The sequence below is a fragment of the Amblyraja radiata genome, chromosome 11 (assembly GCF_010909765.2).
Source record: "Amblyraja radiata isolate CabotCenter1 chromosome 11, sAmbRad1.1.pri, whole genome shotgun sequence".
Taxonomy (NCBI): domain Eukaryota; kingdom Metazoa; phylum Chordata; class Chondrichthyes; order Rajiformes; family Rajidae; genus Amblyraja; species Amblyraja radiata.
This window is the reverse complement of record NC_045966.1, coordinates 4,485,602-4,510,282: the sequence shown is the minus strand read 5'-3', so window position 1 is coordinate 4,510,282 and position 24,681 is coordinate 4,485,602. Positions and strand designations below refer to the sequence as shown.

Below are 24,681 nucleotides of genomic sequence, written 5' to 3'. Positions count from 1 at the left end.
ACCCTATCAAAAAACTCTTCCTTCAGTTCTCCCCACTAATCACTTCCATCTATATACAGTACACCCACACATCACAGCGGTTCGGGTATCAGATATTCAACTTCACTAAATTTAAATCACTGCCAAAAACTTTTGAAATACAGAATAAAAATTCACTCAAGGAATTTATGAGAACCCACCAAATACAAAATAATCAACAAAATTTGCTGTTATTAATTTTTTTGTGAACCTAACCCTCGACTTGGATTTTGTGTTTAAGAAGGAACTGCAGATGCTGGAAAATTGAAGGTACACAAAAAAGCTGGAGAAACTCAGCGGGTGCAGCAGCATCTATGGAGCGAAGTATATTGAATTACTCATGATTTGTTATGAGTTCATCAGCCTTCTTCCTCAAGATAAAAGGAAATCCTGCTCCCAACAAGTTTTTTAGTAAACATATTTAATGTCACATCTTGAGGGTAAATACAAAAGGTACCAGGATGAGTTCAGATATCAAGTAGTAATGACCTGATTATACACTTTACAAAAACTACTTTAACGAACCAACATAACCTTTCATTAAGGGCCTGTCCCACTTATGTGATTTTTTTCGCCGACTTGCCGGCACCCATCAGTCGCAGCAGGTTGCCGAGCATTTTCAACATGTTAAAAATCCAGCAGCGACCAGAAAAAGGTACGACTCTTTGACGTCGAGGGGTGACGCCTGTTCGGTCGTGAGCAATCGCCCAAAGAGTCGTACCTTTTTCTGGTCACCGCTGGATTTTCAACATATTGAAAATTTTCGGCAACCTGCTGCGACTGATGAATGAATCATCATGGATATTATACGGCTTTATGCACCAATGGGACCTGAACAAAAATTACACACTTCCTATATGCTGTGGGTACCACTGATATCCCATCGTAAAGTGATAAAGAACAGCTTGAGAAAGGACCATAATCACCCTGTAAAGGTGGGAAGGGTCAATTATTAGACAACATTTATCAGACAATATGCTTGCTCAAGGCTCATACATTCATTGTACTTAAGCAAAATGTGTAACATGACTGCTGCTTTTCAAAAAGAAAGGAATCAAAAGTGATGACCACATTCAACTTTGACGTCAAATAAAATGGGGAAAATGTGAGACTGGAACAAAAATGGAGAATGAGTTAAGAGATACAAGCTCAAAGAATGCAGGAAAATTTTCAACGGGGGCAGAAACTGAATCCCAAGCATTAAGATAGTTACATATTTTTTGAACGCTTAAGAACTAAATCAAACTGAATAATTTCCTACCCTGCACACGTAGGAATTCTGTGCGCCCGGAGAGAACGTTTTGGAACGAATAATAGCACTGCCTCTCACAAATGGGCTCTGCTGAGTGTTAGAAACTCTTCTATCCTTTGGACGCACTGCAGAAGTTGTTGCCACAATCTCCTCTGTACTGGTCTCTTTATCAATCTGTGGAGATAATTATTTATAATTCAGTGCAATGTGAAAATCAAACTTTTTATTTTAACACCAATTCATTATTGCGGAAAAGTGTTTTCTAGCCTATTAATTTATTGCTTTAGATACATTTTAATCAACATTAACGCAGCATATATGAGAGAAGATTGCTTAAATGGGTGATTTTCTTAATTAACCTCATGCCATTTTTGCACAATACTAATAGCTTTCTAACAATTAAACAATCCTGAAATGCCATCGATTAAATTACACATTAAATTAAATAGCACAAAATCCATGTCTGAAAGAACAAAGAATGTACTTATTGTCATTCTCTGTACAAGACAGTTAAACCACAAATGTCAAAGATATGTCATATACTTTGCAAACAAATTTAGACCAATTAGCAATTATATAACTAAACTAGACCAAGTGCAGTTGGGTCTGCTCCAACACAATATTCCGGCACTCACCATGGGCGGACGTGGACCTGAGCGAGGCCTAATGACGGGCGTGGACCTGAGCGAGGCCTCATGACGGGCGTGGACCCGAGTGAGGACGCAGACGGGCGTGGACCCGAGCGAGGCCTCACCGCTGCGATCTCGATGTCCGCTACACCGCCGCGGCTTGATGGCCGCGTAAAACCCCAGCCGGAGCGTCGCGGGTAGAAGCCCGGGTTGGAAAAAGCTGAACGTTAATTTAAATGCGGCCCTCCCCGACTTCACTGGAAGCTGGTTGCCGCTCACTCCCCCTTGGTGGCTGCCCACCTCCCCTTTGTGACGTCACTCGCGTTTGAAGATTTGCCGTTTAAAAAGTTCGTTTTTGCTATTTTATAAAACACTAAGTTGTAAAATATAGCATGTAATGTGAAGTGAAGCAGTTTATTTTATCAACAGGGTTAATGTGATTAATAACGTGTGAAAATTTCTGTGCTAGCGTGTGGCGTTTTGACGAAGGTAGAGAGACACACACGACACACACGTATACATACATACATACAAGATGAAACTTTTAATAGTATAGAGAAGGCAATGTTATCTCTTTGTTGTAAGTGCATAAGTGGTCAGAATTTTTATTTTTATTTGAATTAAAGGATTGATTTCCTATAAAGACAGCTACTCAGACATTGGAAGTAACTGTTTCTGTGATATGGTACTTAGATTGCGAAATAAATTTTTTATCTGAATTGAATTCTCTTTGCTCTCGTTTTGCTTGCAACCTTTTCTCCCATATTAAATTATTTCATTTATAGGCTCAAATTAGTTAGTAATTCCATTAACCTCCAACGATTCACAACTTATAGCAGCCTTCAACACCACCTCCGCAATTATGCAATCTGTGCCCAGTGTTGGTTTACTAATTGACATCCTAATTCAGAGGGATCCATTACATTCACCTTCATCGCAGCGACCGCTGTGACAGTCGACCAGCTATCAGTATGTTCATTGGGAGTCTCAGCATCATGTTCGTTTTCCCATGGAACTCCAATGTACACATCCTGGTCTTCATCCTCAGCTATTTCTCTTTCACCAAAGTCACCTCCCTCTGCTGGAACTTCATGCCTGGAAACAAACAAACCACAGTAAGTATATATATTTCCAATTGCACAGGTAGACTCTCCATCCTTTGACTCCTTTTGTGCTTACACCCACTCGAGGCAAAATAAATTATTTGTTTTCCAGTTGCATTGTGTGACCATTTTGTTCTTTTCTTTTTTATATGAATCTTTGAACTGCTTAATTTTTATCCAACTTGCAAAATAAGAGTCAACTCATCGATCTATCCTAGCTCTCAGAACCATTGCCCACATATTTCCCAGCAACCTATTTTCCACACACGTCCCTTGCCCGATTCTCCAACACATGACGAGTAGGGGTAGTGTACAATATCCAATTAACCTGCCAACACCGGAAACAGAAGCATTCAGGCAAAACCCATGTGGTCAAAGGGAGAATGTACAAACCTCACACAGACAACCTCACACACACTGTGCTCCCATGTCTTACACAAAAACAGAACAATTCATTTGTGTTGAATTATTATGGATAAACATCGCAATTGCAAGTTATTACAATTTAAAACAGAAAATAGCAAGTTAATTGCTTAGATTCTCATTGTATTTTCTCACATATGCTAGCCTTTCTAATTCAAATAAACAAATAACTTTGCATCAAATCTTTGGTTAAATTAGTTCGTGCAAATGTCAGATAAACATTAATAGATAGACTCGCACATGTTATCTGACATGACTTAGGAGAGCAAAGGCACACTAGACAACTCCAAGATAAAACAGACAAAGATTTATCCAGAGTCGGCTATTTAGAAAACCAAAATTCCAGAATATTTGAAATCCTCACTTGAAGATTGAGTTTACCTTTAATTGCAATTTCGTTTTTCAAGATGGTGAATAACGTATTTCCAGAACTTTCATGGCACCTCTGAGGCCACACTAATCAATGACTTATAAATTAAGCAGCACACAGGGCCTCAATGCTGGCAAGACCCAATCAAGACCCAGTGCTGTCCCAGTGCTCTGTGGCAAATCCAGGAATGGAGAAAATATAGGTGGACTGTTGTTGACTGGTGATATTGTTGGTCAGGGCACATATACAAACTGGTCTTGGGCAACCTTCTCTATTGTCTAGATATTTAAACTGGCTGAACAATGGGGTAAACACAAAATACTGGAGCAGCTCAGCGGAACAGGCAGCATCTCTGGAGGGAAGGAATGGGTGACGTTTTCGGGTCGAGACCCTTGTTCAGACAGGTTAGTCAGGGTTTCTATTCTTAATTGCTGCCTGAAAGCTCCCACAAATTAGATTTGTGGTTTCCGATTATATAGTCTAATGATGCTGATTTACTCATGATTTCGTTCATAACATACTGGGAAATATTGTGTAAATGGAATAACATACAAACAGGACGTCGAGGATAAAAACGGAAACTGCCAGAACCAAAAAAAAAAAAATCTACTTCGTATAAAAGAACCTGTAACGCATACAGTTATGAAAAGGACTTGATAATACATACCATTCCTCTTCCGCACTCAATATATTTCTGTGGCTTTCTAGTCTTCGTTCAACTGTTTCCAACTCGGCAGCTGTTTGTTCCAGAAGTGTAGATATGGAATCCTACATAAACACAATATTAATCTGAAAAATGATACTGAGCTTTTCCTTCAAACTGTATTATTGACTCAGATTCATTTAACTAAATCAATCTTGGAATGGAGTTACAAATCTTAGATTCATGAACCTTTCATATATCAATTATTATATAATGAAAAGGCCTGGTCATAAAGACTGTTTGATGCAGACAGGGCATATTTTTTTAGAACATTACAAAACTCAGCAACCTTTTCAAAGAATGGGATTAAGAAATAGCAACTCAGGATGTTGTTTCTAGTCAGGTCGGGGGGGGGGGGGGGGGGGGGGGGGAGAAAGTTCCCCCCGCCATGGGTACCATGTAATCCCGCGCTACCTGCTCCATGGTCGGATACTAAACAGTCTCCCCCGCCTGGTTTGCCAGGTGAGGAGGGGGCTGTGGACCCCCAACAGGACCAAAAACAAGACCTGTCAAAGGACTGATGAGTACCTAGCGAGCCAACGGCCATCCACACTTCAGTAGAAGTTGTGATCACTGTCGTACACGGCATTGTAAGGAACGATGATAAAGCACACAGACACCAAAATCCTATACTTCCAGCGGCGGAAGTCCGCAGGAACTGGAGGACAGTGACGTCCGTCACCGTTCCCGCCAAAACCAGCACCACTGCGTCGCTAATGTTTTCAATGATGATGAATGAATGAATGTTGTGGGAGGAGCCTGAGGGTGCACAATGGAGTCTGCAGTTACAGTGCAGGCTAACATAGAAACATAGAACATAGAAATTAGGTGCAGGAGTAGGCCATTCGGCCCTTCGAGCCTGCACCGCCATTCAATATGATCATGGCTGATCATCCAACTCAGTATCCCGTACCTGCCTTCTCTCCATACCCTCTGATCCCATTAGCCACAAGGGCCACATCTAACTCCCTCTTAAATATAGCCAATGAACTGGCCTCGACTACCCTCTGTGGCAGAGTTCCAGAGATTCACCACTCTCTGTGTGAAAACATTTCTTCTCATCTCGGTTTTAAAGGATTTCCCCCTTATCCTTGAGCTGTGACCCCTTGTCCTGGACTTCCCCAACATCGGGAGCAATCTTCCTGCATCTAGCCTGTCCAACCCCTTAAGAATTTTGTAAGTTTCTATAAGATCCCCTCTGAATCTCCTAAATTCTAGAGAGTATAAAGCAAGTCTATCCAGTCTTTCTTCATAAGACAGTCCTGACATCCCAGGAATCAGTCTGGTGAACCTTCTCTGCACTCCCTCTATGGCAATAATGTCCTTCCTCAGATTTGGAGACCAAAACTGTACGCAATACTCCAGGTGTGGTCTCACCAAGACCCTGTACAACTGCAGTAGAACCTCCCTGCTCCTATACTCAAATCCTTTTGCTATGAAAGCTAACATACCATTCGCTTTCTTCACTGCCTGCTGCACCTGCATGCCTACTTTCAATGACTGGTGTACCATGACACCCAGGTCTTGCTGCATCTCCCCTTTTCCTAATCGGCCACCATTTAGATAATAGTCTGCTTTCCTGTTTTTGCCACCAAAATGGATAACCTCACATTTATCCACATTATACTGCATCAGCCAAACATTTGCCCACTCACCCAGCCTATCCAAGTCACCTTGCAGTCTCCTAGCATCCTCCTCACAGCTAACCCTGCCCCCCAGCTTAGTGTCATCCGCAAACTTGGAGATATTGCCTTCAATTCCCTCATCCAGATCATTAATATATATTGTAAATAGCTGGGGTCCCAGCACTGAGCCTTGCGGTACCCCACTAGTCACTGCCTGCCATTGTGAAAAGGACCCGTTTACTCCTACTCTTTGCTTCCTGTTTGCCAGCCAGTTCTCTATCCACATCAATACTGAACCCCCAATGCCGTGTGCTTTAAGACTAGCACTGGTCTCTCTGCAATGACTTCCATAGATGCAGTAGTACTATATTAGTTGGTTACATGGAGGATGCTAGAATACTTGTGAGATTGCAATACCATAGAATGCTTGCAAAAGCTTTCCGTTGATTTACTGTATAATTTGTTTTTAAGTGTTGCCTGAATCTATGTGCCCATGAGGCTTCTGCAAGCAAGCCTGGTCTTCACCGTATTTGTGCATAACTTGATTTAACTTTACCCTTCCTTGTCTAAGGGAAGACCAGATTCACTGGTCTCCCTGAAACCTGTTGCTCTACCAGGACAATGGGATGGTTGGAAGTGAATGCTGCCAACTGACACATTCCAAGCTGTAGGAGTATGCATTAAGGAATGCAGTGAAGCTAGTTGCAGCCTTTCCATCCTGGGCCTCCTCCATTGTCAATGCGAGGCCCAGCGCACATTGGAGGAACAGCACCTCATAGTTCGCTTGGGTAGCTTTCACCCTAATGGTATGAACATTGTCTTCTCTAACTTCAAATAGCCCTTTCTGTCCCTCTCTCCATCCCCTCCCCCCACCTGTCTTACTGTCTCAGACTACATTCTATCTCTGTCCAGCCCACTCCCCTGACATCAGTCTGAAGAAGGGTCTCGACCCGAGACGTCACCCATTCCTTCTCTCCTGAGAAGCTGCCTGTCCCGCTGAGTTACTCCAGCCAACATAAAGGCTATTTGGGGGTAGGATTGCAACCCAAGTCCTTGCTGCCACTGTGCACTGAGGGGCTGGATCTGGAATAAAAGCCCACAAACATTTGAAGGGTATATTGTGGCATTGATACTTCACCCATTGAATATAACTTAATGTATAGCTACATTAATCCTATGAAAGTGGACTGGATAATACTGAATGTAAAGAAAGCCACATCCTGTTTTTAATGCCTTGTACACGTTTTTATGAATAAAGTTTATTTTCAAAATAAAATAATTGATTCTCTTAAATTCTTCTTAAAAACGCATTATGTTGCCTGTAAAATAGGGAATAGAAAACTTTCTATATAGTAAATGGATTTGAACTAACAATCAAAATAATCACTGTATGTCATTCAAAGACTTAACAACATACTTTCTGTTCTGATGTATTGTGATTAACTTCTGATTGAAGAACAGCTTCATCTTGAGCACAGTGCCTTATGTTTTGCTCTTGGAGATAAGGGCTACTCAGGAGGTTGTACCAGTGCATTGATCTGTCCCCAGATCTATTCACATTCGCCAAGCTGATTTGAGCCCCGCCCTGTTAAAATTAAAAAATATAATTTTATTTAGATTATCATTCACGATACTATGTAAAGGTGTCTATATTGGTTTTAAGTAAGAACATTTCTGTTGTTTCATGTGATTTTTGATTACATCTTAGTTACATTCCTACACAGCCCCTCTGAATTACTTTCTTTTAGTGTAGGTGAGGAGGGCTCCAACCCCTCAGCTTACACCATTCGGTCGTCAACAACTGCTGATAATCCGGATAGTTTGCACGTCAGACGTGAAGCTGCAAACAGAGTTCCCAGGCAGCAGGAGGTGCCTGCAGCTGCGGAAACTACCGGTCAGCCAAATGCAAATATGTACAGTGCTGTGCACAGGCCTGGCATCTGGAACCTGGGGAGGGCCAGTACTCAGCATTGCACTACTTCCAGTTCTACAAGGGTACGGGGAAAGATGATATTATTAGAAGACATTATTATTGACACCTGGACACAATAAGTGAAAGCACTGCAAAATGTAATACCAAAAGCATGAAAGACAATTCCTTATTATTATTATTATTATATGGCAATCCGTCTCTGTTCACCATCACAAATCCAAGAACCACAATGATCTGGAGCAATTAGAGGTTGTGTTATCTTATTTACTATCTTTAAACTATTTTGCATGATTTTACCATGAAGCACTACATGTTATTTGTCTAGACTCTTCCAACAACTTTTTCAAAACATATAACCTCTAGCCACCACCAACTCTAATGGAATTTGGCACATGGTCATTGCCATTCACAGGTTGCCGCGCTGCCTTGAAAACACATTGCCATTCCTTTTGTTGCTGGGTCTAAATCCTGAGAGATTCCCCGACACAAGGTTCCCCTCCATCTTCCCAAGGTGATGGGTGGTAAATGCAAGCCTTCCCAGGGATGCTCACATCTCAAATGAAAAAAACCCAATGGAAATAGAAACGGTTGTATAAAAAATCACCTGGACACTTTTTGCCGGTAACAAGTTATTAATTAGGAAATACATTTGAAGTTTTCGTATCTAATACATTTACTGACCAAACACTCTTCCCGGTGAGATTTATCCACAGAACAAACGTCAACTCGCAGTGTCTTTTGACGCAATGCAGAAAAGGAAATGGTGACCCAAAAGACCTCATTGTATGCCACACTTTCAGCAACTAGTAGAGTCTTGGTGCGGAAGAGACAACTTGCATTTTCAGAGCTCGGAAGCACAGCCACTCGGACATATCTGCATTAAAAAAAAAAGGAATTTCAAAAGGAATTCTGTTTTCTCAAATATTACCCGTTCAGTTAATTAAAACTGTTCTATAGTCAGTTTAATGCAGTTCTTTTTGGGATGGTAACTCCTCTAAAAAGTTACACTTAATTATTTTGTTTTTTAGCCATGTAACACGTGTGTTTCTTAATCACCTTTTTTGGTCTACAAAAAAAGCACTGTAAAAGTAACCAGGGCGGCACCGCGGCACAGCGGTAGAGTTGCCGCCTAACAGTGCCTGCAGCGCCAAAGACCCGGGTTCGATCCCAACTATGGGTGCTGTCTGTACGGAGTTTATGCTTTCTTCCCGTGACTGCGTGGGTTTTCTCCAAGATCTTCTGCATCCTCCCACACTCCAAAGACGTACATGTTTGTAGGTTAATTGGCTTAGGTATGTATACTTGATATACTTGATATAAGTGTAAATTGTCCCCCGTGTGTGTAGGCTTGTGTTAATGTGTGGGGATCGCTGGTCAGTGTGGACTCGGTGGGCCGAAGGGCCTGTTTCGACGCTGTACAACTAAACCTAAAAAAATGAAAGTGTCCCAAAAAGGTGGTGACCACACATAATCTGATCGAAGTTTCTTCATACTCACATTGTCTGGTTCTGTGGTATTATGAGTGCTGCTGGATTATTTAACTGAATAATAAATATTGCAAATCTTTTGCTTCTATCATCATACCTGTAAAAAAAGTTACTGTTAATTAAATTTGCAGAGTAAATACACACTAAATACCTGTGTGAGTTAAGCATATTAAAACATTGAAGAGGCAAATCAACATGTTATTAACACGAGCTGAGAAACAAAGCAGACCAAGAACAGGCCCTTCGGCCAACAATGTCTGTGCTGAATGTGATGTCAAGACCATCTCTCATCTACCTACACATAATCCAAATCCCTCCATTCCGTACATATCAAATCCCTCAAGGATTTTTCTTAACATTCAAATGTAATTGCGAGTGCATTCATTTTACCCATTATCCCCACATACAGTACATGCAGCTATTTATTTTAATTTTCAGAATTTCAATACGTCCTTTACAAAGTCAGAAGTTGTGTTCAGTTTTTTTTTTAAATGAGAAGTGGTAGAATTAAGTGAACAGCATATTATTTTAATGTTTTAACAATGTTAAGGAAGATGTCAACCTTACTTCATTGCTATTTGGAGTCTGGTAGCACCCAGTGCCTCTATTTCTTCATCAAAAAGTGCATCCTCCGTCTCACATGATCTAGAGTTAGAATAATACAAGTAGTAATATACAGGTCAACTTGCTAGACAACAGCATCTGCATTTTTCCAATAATTTATTTGGACTATTCAATTTTGTTCAAGGAATATGGTCACTTATGTTGATGAGTTTTGAAATGAACACTGAAAGAGCACAAACATGAAAAGCTGCAACAGAAATAAATAAAACAGAACAGGAAAAAGTTCAAAACCTGGCACCAATTCACACAATTTCAGAAGAGCACAGGTTGGAAATAATGAGATTTTTAAAAAAATATAGAGAAATAGGACCATAGTAAATTGATAATTTGGGTCAGAAAAGGATGGACTAGACGGTACCTTTTGACTGCTTCATATACACCACTGTCCCCTGCTACGGACTCGTCTGATACTGCTGCTGAAACACAAGCAATTTTGGGATGTAGTATTGGTCCAGGCACCTCTGTTTGTGTGCTGGCATCTACAAAATGGATAAATCAATAATGTTTTACTTTTCCAAATATAACTGTAATAATAATAATAATAAAATTCAATTTCTGGTTTAAAAACTACAATAGAAAGGACAACTATAAATCCTGGAAAATTGAAAGTAATTGGACGAAGTGCTAGAATTAACTGCTTTAAATAACAGCATATCAACTTGCAATAATTACTTGCTCTGCTGAACAACTATTAATGCCAAGACTGTCAGTGTAAAGACTAGGATAAATTTTGACTGACGGATGTGATCATAACCTTTTCTGTAAAAAGCACAACATAGCGATTTTAACAACTTTATTGATTTTCCAATCTTTTTTGCATCCGGACATATCAGCAGTAAATCAAATAATCACACGAGAGTGTGACATAATGTGGCATGGATTTTTAAAACCATCAAGGTTTTTCCACAGAGCATTTAGATGTCCGAACAATAAAGTCCCGATGTTCTCATGAGTTGGAAGGGAGAACTGTGAAAATCGCTCGTCCATTTGTGGCAGGTGAGAGATGGAAATCAAGGAGCAATAGAAGAATTAAACTGATGGATTGAAATTGATTGAAACAGGCCCTTCAGCTTACTAAGTCCAAGTTGACACACTAGCTCTATTTAGCTCATTTTTGCATCCACTCCCTCTGTACCTACAAATCCGCACGTCTTTTGGATGTGGGAGGAAACAAGAACACCCACCCTGTCAATGGACACGTTGGCGCAGCGGTAGAGTTGTTGCCTTACAGCGTATGCAGTGCCAGAGACCCGGGTTCGATACCGACTACGGGTGCTGTCTGTACGGAGTTTGTATGTTCTCCCTGTGACCTGCGTGGGTTTTTTCTGAGATTTTTGGTATCCTCCCACACTCCAAAGACGTACAGGTATGTAGGTTAATTGGCTTGGTAAATGTAAAAATTGTCCCTAGTGGGTGTAGGATAGTGTTAATGTGCAGGGATCGCTGGTCGGCGCGGACCCGGTGAGCCGATGGGCCTGTTTCTGTGCTGTATCTCTAAACTAAATAAACCAGAGGTTAGGATCAACTTTGTGCTACGAGTCATCAGCTCCACTAGCTGCACCACTGTAAAACCCACAATTACTTAGATATTAAGAGATGATTTATCATGTTGCAAAGTTTTGATCAGTCTGCATAGATCTACGAAGGATTGGCCATGATACATAATCTTGATTACATTTTTTTTGAAGACATTTGGAAAGATGAATGTCTAAGGTGAAACCTGATGCAATGTTGCAATTCGTCATAAGAGGTTGATGACTAGTTTGGGCATTGATTTTATCACAATACATTCAAATCAACAGCATTCCAGAAGCATTCCTCGAAACTAATTAACATTTTTCCTCACCGTTAACCACACCTTAAAGCTATCAAAGCAAATCAAGATCAGGCTGTAGGAACCTACATTTGCTGAATAATATATCATATCTCATGTTGATTTATGAGTAAAGCAGAGATTTTTTAAATAGTTCTTCACTTGTAAATATAGCGTATAGACAAAGGCCAAGTCACAAAGTGACATAAGCAACAGCTTACAGCAAATTTCATAGACCTATAATATGTACATAAGAATGGCCGTAGACAAACGGATGACAAACATGAGGAAGCTGCATTCTCTGCAATCACGGATGATACAAATACACAAGATTAACAAAAAATATTGAATAGCAAGTAGCTCACTGTGTGAGACTCAAAAACAATAGGTCCTGACAAAATTCTGGATAGCTTGCCGAAGACTTGTACAGCCAATGTTCCTCTGGCCAAATAACTTCACACTAGCTATGACAACGGCCTGTACGTAATTTAGTTGAAAACATGGGCAAATAATTGGGGTTTAATCAAGTGTGGAGGCTTACACTTCGCAAGGTCATTTGCAAGAAGAAAGTGCATAATTAATGCAGGCCCCTCAAGGGCATTGATGCAATGATGAGTATTGTTGGCAAGTCCAAAGCTTCCTGAAATTGGCAATGCAAGTAGATAGGGTGGTTTAAAAAAAAGACATACAACATATTTACTTTATTGATAAAGGCAAGGAGTATAAAAGTTGGGAAGTCACATTGCAGCTTGGTAAAGTTGCAATGTGACTTGGTAAAGCCATATTTGGAATGTTGTGTGCAGTTTTGATCACCTTATTGCAAGAAAAATAAGGCGGCTTTGGAGAAGATGCAAAAGATGTTCACCAGGCCATTGAGAGAGGATGCTATAAGAAGTTAGATAGACCTGAATCTTTTTCTCTGCAGCATTGGAGCCAAAGATCCAACCTGATTATGAGGCATAGATAGGGTAAATAGTGTAGGAAGGAACTGCAGATGCTGGTTTAAACTGAAGATAGACACAAAACGCTGGAGTAACTCAGCGGGTCAGACAGCATGATGGTCTGAAGAAGGGTCTCGACCCAAAACGTCACCTATTCCTTTTCTCCAGAGATGCTGTCTAACGCGCTGAGTTACTCCAGCTTTCTGTGGCTACCTAGGGTAAATAGTCTTTTTTCTCGGAAACAGATTTCACAGCAACACAGGCATTTAGATAAGCAGATGAACAGGCAGGGGATGGAGGGATATTGACTAAGCGCAGGCAGATGTGAATAGTTTGAAGTGACATGGTGGTCAGTACAGACAGTGGGCAGAAGCGCAGGTTCCTGTGCTGTCACATTTTCCATTAACACGTAAATCTAGCTGCTTATAACCTGATGCAAACCAAGCACAGGACCAAACCACTTCATGCAACCATTACCTACAGCCTTTGCCAAATTAACAATGATGTAGCATCAAGCATCACCCGCATACAAATAATTTCCCAAACAATGGTCAGTTTGGATTTTACCAAAACTTCTCATTGATTCATACCCTTGATCCCAATGATGTTGCATGAACTGAAGATAGACACAAAATGCTGGAGTAACTCAGTGGGACAGACAGCATGTGGTCAAGGAAAGAGCTTTCACGTCGCGGCCCTGTTTCCACCAAGAAGTGACAAGACAGATACCATTGTATGCCGAGAAATGCGTTCAGCTCTGGCTGAACAACTTCTAATCGGGTGTGTGGACCCGATAAGAAGACAGGCAGCATCTCTGGATAGAAGGAATGGGTGACGTTGCAAGAACTGAACATCAGAAAGGTGACAATAAATGCCTGTAACAGACATTTAAAAGAAATGGCAACAAGGAACCCGTGCAAAACATAAATCAAGGCAGTCTAAAGAAAAATCCACTCATAGCTGTTATTCCCAGTTCCTAAAGGTACTGTATGTGGCTGTTGCAAACTAGTATTTTTTATTTACAGTAAGTGACCCATTGCTGGAAATATCATAATTTATCATCTTTTGACTGAATTTCATTAATAGCAAATATAAATTGGATCATTTTTACTTGATCTGGCAAATGATCGATTCCATTTTACACTTAATTGCCAGATGTTACAAATCACAAAAAATACTTTCAAAAATGAAAATCCTGCAGAAAATCCTGTTGAATGAATCGTTCAGAAATATGTATTTTGATATCCAAACAGGTGAACAAGATATTTAAACCGGCACTTTCAATGTCATAACAGATCATATGCCTTACCTTCTATAGCTTCATTAGATTTGGTAGAAATTCCAGTTTCTTCACTCTTAAGGTTTGATGAATAATTAAATGGTCCATCTTCAGACTTGTTTTCAGTTTCCAAGTTTAAAGAAGGTAAAAAGACTGTTTCTGAAGGCACAGATTCTGAAGGTATCTGGTCATCATTCGCAGTGTGCAAACTAAAATTAGCAATTACATCAGGAAGCTCTGCATCTTCAAAGTCTGCATTGGCATGGCTCAAAAGAGATTCCCCTGAAGATATCAAAAAATGGATGTCTCTGACCACAGGAGAACCAGGCGGCGAAAGGGAGGATAAGGACGACCTTGGGCTCAATGAAGTCAGAGACTTGGGAGTCTCAGATAAAAATCTCCGTGCATGAATCTTCTTTGGATTTCCATAAGTATCAGTGTGCGAGGAATAATTACGAGTATTTACCACCTCATTTTCATGTATGGTGGTGATAGAGTTTGCAGGTCTATTGCTTGAGGTATCCTCCTGTAGCAAGATATCCAATTTATACTGATAGTCTAGGTCTACTGTTTGTTCCGGGTGATCATAGTACAGGTCAGTAAAGCTAATAGAACTTGAAGATCCCATGCTGGATGCACCAAGAGATCCGTGGCTGGACGTCAGTGACCCTTTGCTGCTGCCTGATGATAGTGAAAGAGTGCTGGTTGAAAGACTAGGAGGGGGGAAAAAAACACAATTATTAGTACTGCAATAAAATACTTCTGACAATATTACAAGTAGTGAAGTTTTTACTGAATTAAAACAAAGCATATAGCAACAAAAATAGTTTCAGGATTAGGGGTTAACGAGTTAGGTAAAATCTAACCACTCCAGAGGATTACAGATCTTTGGAAGCAGATTTTGCACTTTGCAATATACTTCTAAACCCACAGCTCTTTAATCTTGGAGGGGAAAAAAAAGTAACATTATCAATTATTTGATCCCAACGTTATTTCAATGATAAACCTGTCCATACTCACACCTACCTTTGAAGTTGTGAATGTAACGTTGATGCTATCCGTGTTGCCTCTTCCAACTCCCTCAACAAATAGTTCCTCTTGCTGTGCATCTTTAATCTGCAAAATAAAGTTATCATGAATCTAAAACAGCATTAAAATGTATTTAATTTTGTAACAATGCACAAAAATTACTTGTTAAAATATATTACTCAGCATGTAAAATACAGAACTAAACTATTTGTTCAATAGGTCTATGCCAGTATTATTATCCAGCTCTCATCTGTTAATTTAGTTTAGTTACACAACGCAGAAACAGGCCCTTCGGCCCACTGAGTCTGCACCGACCAGCGATCCCCGTACATTAACACTACCCTACACACACACTAGGGACAATTTACACTTATATCAAACCTGTACGTCTCGAGTGTGGGAAGAAACCGAAGATCTTGGAGAAAACTCTCGAGGAGAACGTACAAACTCCATACAGACAGCACCCATAGTCAGGATCTAACCCGGGTTTCCAGCGCTGCAAGCGCCGTAAGGCAGCAACTCCACTGCTGCACCAATGTGCCGCGGTTATTTCTGAGACTCAACTACCAGCTTCTGGCCCAATGTCACTTATTGGTGTTATATTTTAAAAGATCTTTCTACAGAAAACATCAGTTTTAAAGACAAAAAGCTGGATCTCTCAAATAATCCAAACTAATCACCATCTTTATCCCAAAATTGCACCAGCATCACGTTAATTGATTTCTTGGGTCCGGCTGTAAAGAATTTCACCAAATATTTTTTGCTTCATTGGTATTTGTCAGTAAAGTAATAGTTTGATGCCAAGATATATTATCAACTTGTTTTCATTATTCCTGTACCTGACTGAACTGTACAAGATAATTAAATCAACTCGATAATTTTTTTGTCATTTTTCATTTACCAAGTATGAATTATTTTATTTGCATAGGACACATTTTTAATAATTATCACTATCAACTATTCCCAGAACATTGAAACAAGCTAGATTACAAACCTTTCTGTGAGTGCCTTGCTTTGTGTATCTCTTGCTACCTGGAGGTCTTCTGCCAATTGCTTTCGTTCCATTTCCAGTCGCTCCACCTCACTGGGTACCCACTTGCGAGGGTTTATAAACTGCAGTTCCTTCAATAGTTCTTCTTTCTCATTAATCAGTATCAGCCTGTCTTGTTCTGCATCCAATACTCCAGGCCATGCCTCACTAGTGAGTTTAGCTAGCTCAATTTTTATGTCTGAAATCCTGTCATAAAATAAGATTAATTGAAAATTTAAAAAAAAAAAACAGCTGATCATAGTTTGACATTGAATGTAACATTGAGCCTACACCACACATCACAACTTCGACCAGTAGAGAGTAAGGATATACAAAGTGAGAGATGCAAGCATAATTTAATGCACTTTATTAAAAATGAAAATATAACCGACGTCGGATTTTTGTTAATTTTACACAAGTATATCAATAACTCACAAACAGCATGAACATATAACAATTTTACATTTAGAGATTGGGGATTATGAAGATAATTTGCATCATGTAATGCCCCAGAACTCCTTCAGTTAACTGAAGCACATATGCTCCCTGATTTACGAGGCATTGACTTACGATATTTCCACGTTGTGATCGACAAATGCTTGGTAACGGCAGCGAGCCACAGGTCACTTCCAATCACAATGTATTTAAATGCGTTTTTGGCGCGATATTTTAGACTTACATTGGGTTTCTCAGAACATAACCCCTTTGTAAGTTGAGGAGTACATGTATACTTATCTGATAACTATGAAGCGATTTTAGAAAAAAGGTAATTTAAAAAATATTTTGAACCAAATAATCAAAATTATTTGGAACAAGATTAATTAGTCTTAATTATGTTGTTTCCTTAATCAAATTTAATAATGACCATTAAAAAGTAGCTATTACAGCCTCACATAATGATCACATTTGTAGCAGCACACGGACAATTTTACTATTTTTGCAATTTGCATGAACAAGTTAAATTTCACTTGGTACTGACCTTCTCTTTGACTCTTCATACTGTAGACTGAGTCTCACCTTTTCAGCCAATTTAGTGTTTCTGCCACAAACAAACTAAATACAAAACAGATTATAAATACATTTATAGCATCAATCACAACTAAAAGAAAAGCCTTTTATAGCATTTTCAATTTTAGTTCAGAACGTCATTGTTAGTTGCACAGGATATAGCTCTGCATTACATTGACAATCATTTTAGAGTCAACAGTGCCAGATTTGTTATGCATAAAGAACCTATACAATATGAAGCTAGGTGGGAAAACAGACTGAGCAAGACAAAATGCACCTGTGATGGGATGTGAATAAATAACTACATGGACACAGTGGTGACAGATACAGGGTGATGTGGGGAATTGTGTAAAGTTCTACCACAATCATTTAATATGCAAGTGGCAGGCATTAATATTTAGAGCAGGTCTCAACTGGGACGTTACAATCTCTGTCAGTTTAATCCTGGGCCACTTCAAGCAAATCTAATTTACTTTCAAGGAGTTTCCTTCACATCTTCTTGCCCCAGTGATATCCCCTGTGACTGGCCCACTTTTCTAACGATTGCCTTGTCTCACAGAAACCGCCACCATCCTCCCCATCAGCTGATCCTTCTCTTCTACACCCCTCAACTCCAGCACCAACCTCCTCCTCAAGTAACCTGATCATCTCCCGAGCTGTATCTCCATCAATCTGCCATCGAACATAGCCACCCCTCTTCCCATTTTCCTTCTGCAATCCTTTCCCCAAGCATATCACATTATCAATACTAATTGGGCAGCACAGTGGCGTAGCGATAGAGGTGCTGCCTTACAGCGCCAGAGACGTGGATTCAATCCTGACTATGGGTGCAAATGGACGGAGTTTGTACACTCTCCCTGCGATCATAGAAACATAGAAAATAGATGCAGGAGTAGGCCATTCGGCCCTTTGAGCCTGCACCACCATTCAATATGATTATGGCTGATCATCCAACTCAGTATCCTGTACCTGCCTTCTCTCCATACCCCCTGATCCCTTTAGCCACAAGGGCCACATCTAACTCCCTCTTAAATATAGCCAATGAACTGGCCTCAACTACATTCTGTGGCAGAGAATTCCAGAGATTCACCACTCTCTGTGTAAAAAATGTTTTTCTCATCTCAGTCCTAAAAGATTTCCCCTTTATCCTTAAACTGTGACCCCTTGTTCTGGACTTCCCCAACATCGGGAACAATCTTCCTGCATCTAGCCTTTCCAACCCCTTAAGAATTTTGTAAGTTTCTATAAGATTCCCCCTCAATCTGCTAAATTCTAGCGAGTACAAGCCAAGTCTATCCAGTCTTTCTTCATATGAAAGTCCTGACATCCCAGGAATCAGTCTGGTGAACCTTCTCTGTACTCCCTCTATGGCAAGAATGTCCTTCCTCAGATTAGGAGACCAAAACTGTACACAATACTCCAGCTGTGGTCTCACCAAGACCCTGTACAACTGCAGTAGAACCTCCCTGCTCCTATACTCAAATCCTTTTGCTATGAATGCTAACATACCATTCGTTTTCTTCACTGCCTGCTGCACCTGCATGCCTACTTTCAATGACTAGTGTACCATGACACCCAGGTCTCGTTGCATCTCCCCTTTTCCTAATCGGCCACCATTCAGATAATAGTCTACTTTCCTGTTTTTGCCACCAAAGTGGATAACCTCACATTTGTCTACATTATACTGCATCTGCCATGCATTTGCCCACTCACCCAGCCTATCCAAGTCACCTTGCATCCTAGCATCCTCCTCACAGCTAACACTGCCCCCCAGCTTCGTGTCATCCACAAACTTAGAGATTATGAAAATAGCTTTTTGTCCATGAGTTCTCATGTACAGCACTTTGTGGCAACTGCAGTTGTTTAAAGTGCTTTATAAATAAAGTTATTATTATTATTATTATTATTATGTTGCATTCAATTCCCTCGTCCAAATCATTAATATATATTGTAAATAGCTGGGGTCCCAGTACTGAGCCTTGCAGTACCCCACCAGTCACTGCCTGCCATTCTGAAAAGGACCCTACTCCTACTCTTTGCTTCCTGTCTGCCAACCATTTCTCCATCCACATCAATACTGAACCCCCAATACCGTGTGCTTTAAGTTTGTATACTAATCTCTTATGTGGGACCTTGTCGAAAGCTTTCTGAAAGTCCAGATATAACACATCCACTGGTTCTCCCTTATCCACTCTACTAATTACATCCTCGAAAAATTCTATAAGATTCGTCAGACATGATTTATCTTTCATAAATCCATGCTGACTTTGTCCAATGATTTCACCACTTTCCAAATGTGCTGCTATCCCATCTTTAATAACTGACTCTAGCAGTTTCCCCACTACCGATGTTAGACTAACTGGTCTGTAATTCCCCGTTTTCTCTCTCCCTCCCTTTTTAAAAATCATGTGGGTTTACTCTGGGTGCTCGCACACTCCAAAGGCGTACAGGTTTGAAGGTTAATTTGCTTCAGTAAAATTGTAAATTGTCCTTAATGTGTAGGATAGTGGTAGTGTATTGATCGCTGGTCTTTCTTTCACCCAACCTTTTCAGTTGCTCTGCACTCTCTCCATGATCTTAGATTTGGCTACTGACCACTACAAAACATCAATGCAAGATCCCCAAGTACCATCTCAAATATGTGGAAAGTCAAATTTATTGTCAGGTAAGGTGGATATGCATTGCGTATCATCATTGTCATTAAAAATGAAACACAAGAGAATCTATACTCACATCTCCCGAAATATCTGTCTGGGACCCAACGTCTGAGCAGTGGCGGCTGACAGATTGGTTTGAATTTACTAATGAGGGATCACTGTTCCAGAGATCAGATTGAAACTCTGTTTTAAGTTGGAAACCATCTTTCAATCTGGCCAGAGACTGAAAAAAAAAAACACATTTTGCATGCTATTTACTCAGTATATTGCACAATTGCATGGAATTGAAAAATGCAAAGGACTTGTAAGAATTTTTAAAAGTTTTTTTTGCACTCACCGTTTAATACTGAGTTTTATTAGCACAATGCAATTAAATAAAATATATGCCAACAGTAGAGCATGCACTGCACTGCACCCTTCCGAGATGGTTCTGTCATTCAAAAAGGTCAAAGATGTTCAGTGATCTCAAATCCATGTTCCTGCCCTGTAGTCTTTTACCAAAGTGAGCACTCTCCCTATTCTTCATAATATACCTGACAGTGAATGGGGAAGGAAGCAACTGTACCATACCTCAAAAAACTTTGCACTAATGAAGCACCTCACAAGTCCTGAAATAATTATTCTATAATATTCAGGCATGCAACCATACATTTGCTATTTTTTATACCCATCCTGCTTTAGGCATTCTCCATGCAGCAATTTAGCAGACAATGCAGGAAATAAAGGTCCTGTAGGTTTAAATACAGTGTGGGAAACAGACACTCCGTATTCCATCCACAGAGCACCGGGAAGCCACAGCCTATTCAAATTAGGAACTAGGTGTGGGGGAACCCAACAAGTCTATGCATTTGATCATTGTGTGAGCACACATGTGCACCCATCTGTCCATACAAGCACACATGGCCACTAATACGCAACACGCTGATCTCCTGTTAGCTTGGACTGGTTGCACTTCGATCAAAATCTTATTTTGTTTAGTCCATATCATAACTGGTATACAAGTGTGACCAAAGTTTAAAATGATTCACAAACAGGTATCAATCCATGATAGACACAAAATGCTGGAGTAACACAGTGGGACAGACAGCATTTCTGGAGAGAAGGAATGGGTGATGCTTCGGGTCGAAACTCTTTTTCAGACTGATCAATCCATGATATATCTTAAGAGGTCTTCTGGTGCAGTGTATGCTGTTAGCACATATTATATTTTTAACAGTGCTGAAGTTTTGGGAAAAATATAACCATAAACAAATTTAATCAACATTTGATACATAACTTCCTGATCTAAATTCTTCCACAAAATTGGAAATAATTCATAATTCACATTTCACGGTTCAGAGTGGATGACTGGTTGAATTACCCGATCTGTACATCATTTAGACTCTTACCTGAATTAGGTCCCGTTTCTCCTTCTCTCCTGAGCTAATAGCCTTTTTGATGGTTTTCATTTCACTCACAATTGCCTTTGCTTCATCAAGTTTGTATCCTCCCTGAGCCCCTGACATTTTGAGGTCAATTCTAGAATTAAAAAAGCATGCAACAGGCTTCAATGGAAATGGAAGAATTATCCAACATTTCTGACCCCAGCAAATTTATTTCTCCAGTAAGCAACGGGTAAAAATATTTTTGTACAATATTTTCTTCAACAAAGAATTCTCAGTGCTGTTTTACACAAATCTTCTCCTGTAAAAAGTACGTTACATTATAAAAACTGTAATTCAAACGTGACAATGTGAACATTCACTTGGGTAAACCATGCAAATCCAATAGATAATATCATAAATTTGTGAGATAAGCCATTTAATTAAATATTGACTGGCTTTGTGTACTAATGAAACAATTTCAGGTAATATTCTGCTCAGTGTTTGAGTTCTCGACGTGGAATTGGTAAGATGGGCAAACCACAGCAAGTCTTTTTCACTTGAGCTTGAAGAATTCGTACTCATGAGGATCTTGGTTTACTTGGGCCAGTTTGGCCGAAGGGCCTGTCTGATCCTATTTGCATTTTAAACCAGAGAAAGTTAGCTGAAAGACAAGAAATCAATAGCATTTTGCAGAAACTAGAATAGAGCAAGAAAAATGAAATAAGAAAGGAGAGTAAAAACATTTATTTTTCAATGCTTGAGCAACAAATAGAAATCTAAAGCAATGAGAATCCACATCTATAAAGTGAATTTTCTGTGCCAGAGTGTTTACGTAGCCAAATTTAGATCCTTCATAACTTAATCATTCACTTACATGCAAATAGAAAAATCTATTTTTCCCATGCATGACTAGTTATATCCAGAAGACCACTTGCTACCTCAACTTCACCACGTGCATGATCTAAGCAGAACTTGCTGAGAAGCGGTGTAAATTACAACAAGCACATAAGGTCCAAGTTTACTGCACAAATTCAGGCTAAATATAGTGACAATGCTGCTCCTACTCAGAGAGGAATTCCCCAGTGAATTATTAAACACAAACTAAACTGAATGAATGTGAATAATTTCTGTGCAGCTCTCCTCCAGTCAATGTATTTTTCTCAAAATATGACCTATTTTAAAGGAAAACATTGCTGTTGTGATTGCAATCTTGCTTTTCAAGTAGATTCTAGATTGTGTATATTGATTTTGTTTACTGTGTTGAGATTACAGACCCCTCCCTGCTTCCAATTCATTGATTGACACAGTAAATCGATAAATACTAATTTATTATACCACCCTCCTTTCAGTTAATGAGTGCATTGAAGCTCAGACGAAGAAAATATCCCAGTCACACGGTGAGATGGTTCCCTAGAAACCAGAATTCACAGTACCATACTTATGTACAATTCAACGAGAAATTAAATAAAAAGTAAGTGCAGAAACTTGCTTCGTTCCCCTCCGCCCCCACCTCAACGAGTTCCAGGTCCGCCACAACGCAGAGCTTTTCTTCAGTCGACTCCGTGCCTTTTTCTATGGGGAGTCCTCACCACCCAGTGATGACCCCTTCTCCCATCTCCACCGGTCCCCCTACTCTTGGACTCCCCCGAACGGTCTTTCACACTCGCTAGACCTTTTTATTTACAACAGTGGGCGTGACATCAACTGTCTCAACATTTCCACTCCCCTTACCTACTCTAACCTCACCCCCACAGAACAAACAGCCCCCCGCTTAGTCTGCAGTAATACCGACATTATCATCAAACCCGCCGACAAGGGAGGTGCCGTGGTAGTCTGGTGCGCTGACCTCCACCGCAATGAGGCCAGGCGCCAGCTCTCGGACACCTCCTCCTACCTATCATTGGACTATGATCCCACACATAATCTCACAGACCAATTAAGATTTTATCACTTTAGGCTGTCAGTCTGCCTGCCAGTCTCCAACCTTATCGTTTCCCAGCCCCGCACAGCCCAGTTTTACCGTCTCCCCCAAATCCATAAACACAACTGCCCTGGCAGACCATTTGTTTCCACCTGCTCCTGTCCCACGAAAATGATTTCCAAGTATCTCGACTACACCCTACCCCCCCCCGGTCCAAACTCTCCCGACCTATGTCCAAGATACCTCACACGCCCTTCATCTCTTTAATGACTTCAGCTTCCCGAGCCCCCACTCCCTCATCTTTACTATGGACGTTCAGTCACTCTCCCCCACCAGGAAGGCCTTAAAGCCCTCAGTTTCTTCCTCGACCGCAGAACCATCCAATTTCCCTCTACTAACACTCTACTCCGCTGGTCCTCATACTTGACAACTTCTCCTTCAACTCCTCCCACTTCCTCCAAGACCAAGTCATAGCTGTGGGCACACGCTATGGGGCCCAGCTATGCCTGCCCTTATAAGCTACGTTGACCTATCCCTGTTCCAGAAGTACACTGGCCCTATACCTGAACTCTATCTCCATTACATTGTTGACTGCATCGGTGCTACCTCCTGCACCCATGTAGAACTCATGGACTTCATCAACTTCACCACCAATTTCCATCCGGCACTCAGATTTACTTGGACGATCTCCAACATCCCCTTTCTTGATCTCAGTCTCCATCACAGGAAATAAACTATTGACTGACATCTATTCCAAACCCATTGACTCCCACAACTATCTCGACTTCATTTCTTCCCAGCCTGCTTCCTGCAAAGACTCTATCCCCAACTCCCAATTCCTCTGTCTAAGCCGCACCTGCGCCCAAGATGAGGTGTTGATGTCCTCATTCTTCAGGGAACAGGGGTACCCCTCTCCCATCATAGATGAGGCCCTCACTCGTGTCTCCTCGATACCCCACAGCTCCGCCTCCTCTTAGTCGCAACAGAGACAGAGCTCCCTCTAGTCCTTACCTTTTATCCCATCAGCCGTCGCATACAACACATAACCTTCCGATATTTGCGCCACCTCCAACGGGATCCCATCACTAGTCATATCTTCCCATCTCCACCCCTTTTCACCTTCTGCAGAGAGCGTTCCCCCCACAACGCCCTGGTTAACTCATCCCTTCCCGCCCAACCCATCCGCTCCCCAGGTAGTTTCCCCTGCAACCGCAGAATAGACAATAGGTGCAGGAGTAGGCCATTCGGCCCTTCGAGCCAGCACTGCCATTCATTGTGATCATGGCTGATCATCCCCAATCGGTACCCCGTTCCTGCCTTCTCCCCATATTCCATGACTCCGCTATCTTTAAGAGCTCTATCTAACTCTCTCTCGAAAGCATCTAGAGAATTGGCCTCCACTGCCTTCTGAGGCAGAGAATTCCAGATTCACAACTCTCTGGGTGAAAAAGTTTTTCCTCATCTCCGTTCTA

The 24,681-nt window shown here is 40.7% G+C and overlaps 1 protein-coding gene across 2 annotated transcripts in view; it reads right to left on the bottom strand.

Moving 5' to 3' along the window:
• Positions 1 to 24,681, bottom strand: part of wwc1 (WW and C2 domain containing 1) — a 70,359-nt gene that overhangs the window by 4,941 nt on the left and 40,737 nt on the right. For both annotated transcript variants that reach the window (XM_033029209.1, XM_033029210.1), the window contains exons 7-20: positions 21,313 to 21,442; positions 20,001 to 20,147; positions 17,239 to 17,312; positions 16,224 to 16,466; positions 15,227 to 15,316; positions 14,231 to 14,913; positions 10,526 to 10,646; positions 10,111 to 10,188; positions 9,554 to 9,640; positions 8,738 to 8,930; positions 7,541 to 7,708; positions 4,463 to 4,563; positions 2,829 to 2,994; positions 1,280 to 1,444 (exon numbers count right to left, since the gene is read on the bottom strand). In XM_033029209.1, coding sequence (XP_032885100.1) covers positions 1,280 to 1,444; positions 2,829 to 2,994; positions 4,463 to 4,563; positions 7,541 to 7,708; positions 8,738 to 8,930; positions 9,554 to 9,640; positions 10,111 to 10,188; positions 10,526 to 10,646; positions 14,231 to 14,913; positions 15,227 to 15,316; positions 16,224 to 16,466; positions 17,239 to 17,312; positions 20,001 to 20,147; positions 21,313 to 21,442 — 2,446 coding nt within the window. The remainder of the gene's footprint in view (positions 1 to 1,279; positions 1,445 to 2,828; positions 2,995 to 4,462; positions 4,564 to 7,540; positions 7,709 to 8,737; positions 8,931 to 9,553; positions 9,641 to 10,110; positions 10,189 to 10,525; positions 10,647 to 14,230; positions 14,914 to 15,226; positions 15,317 to 16,223; positions 16,467 to 17,238; positions 17,313 to 20,000; positions 20,148 to 21,312; positions 21,443 to 24,681) is intronic.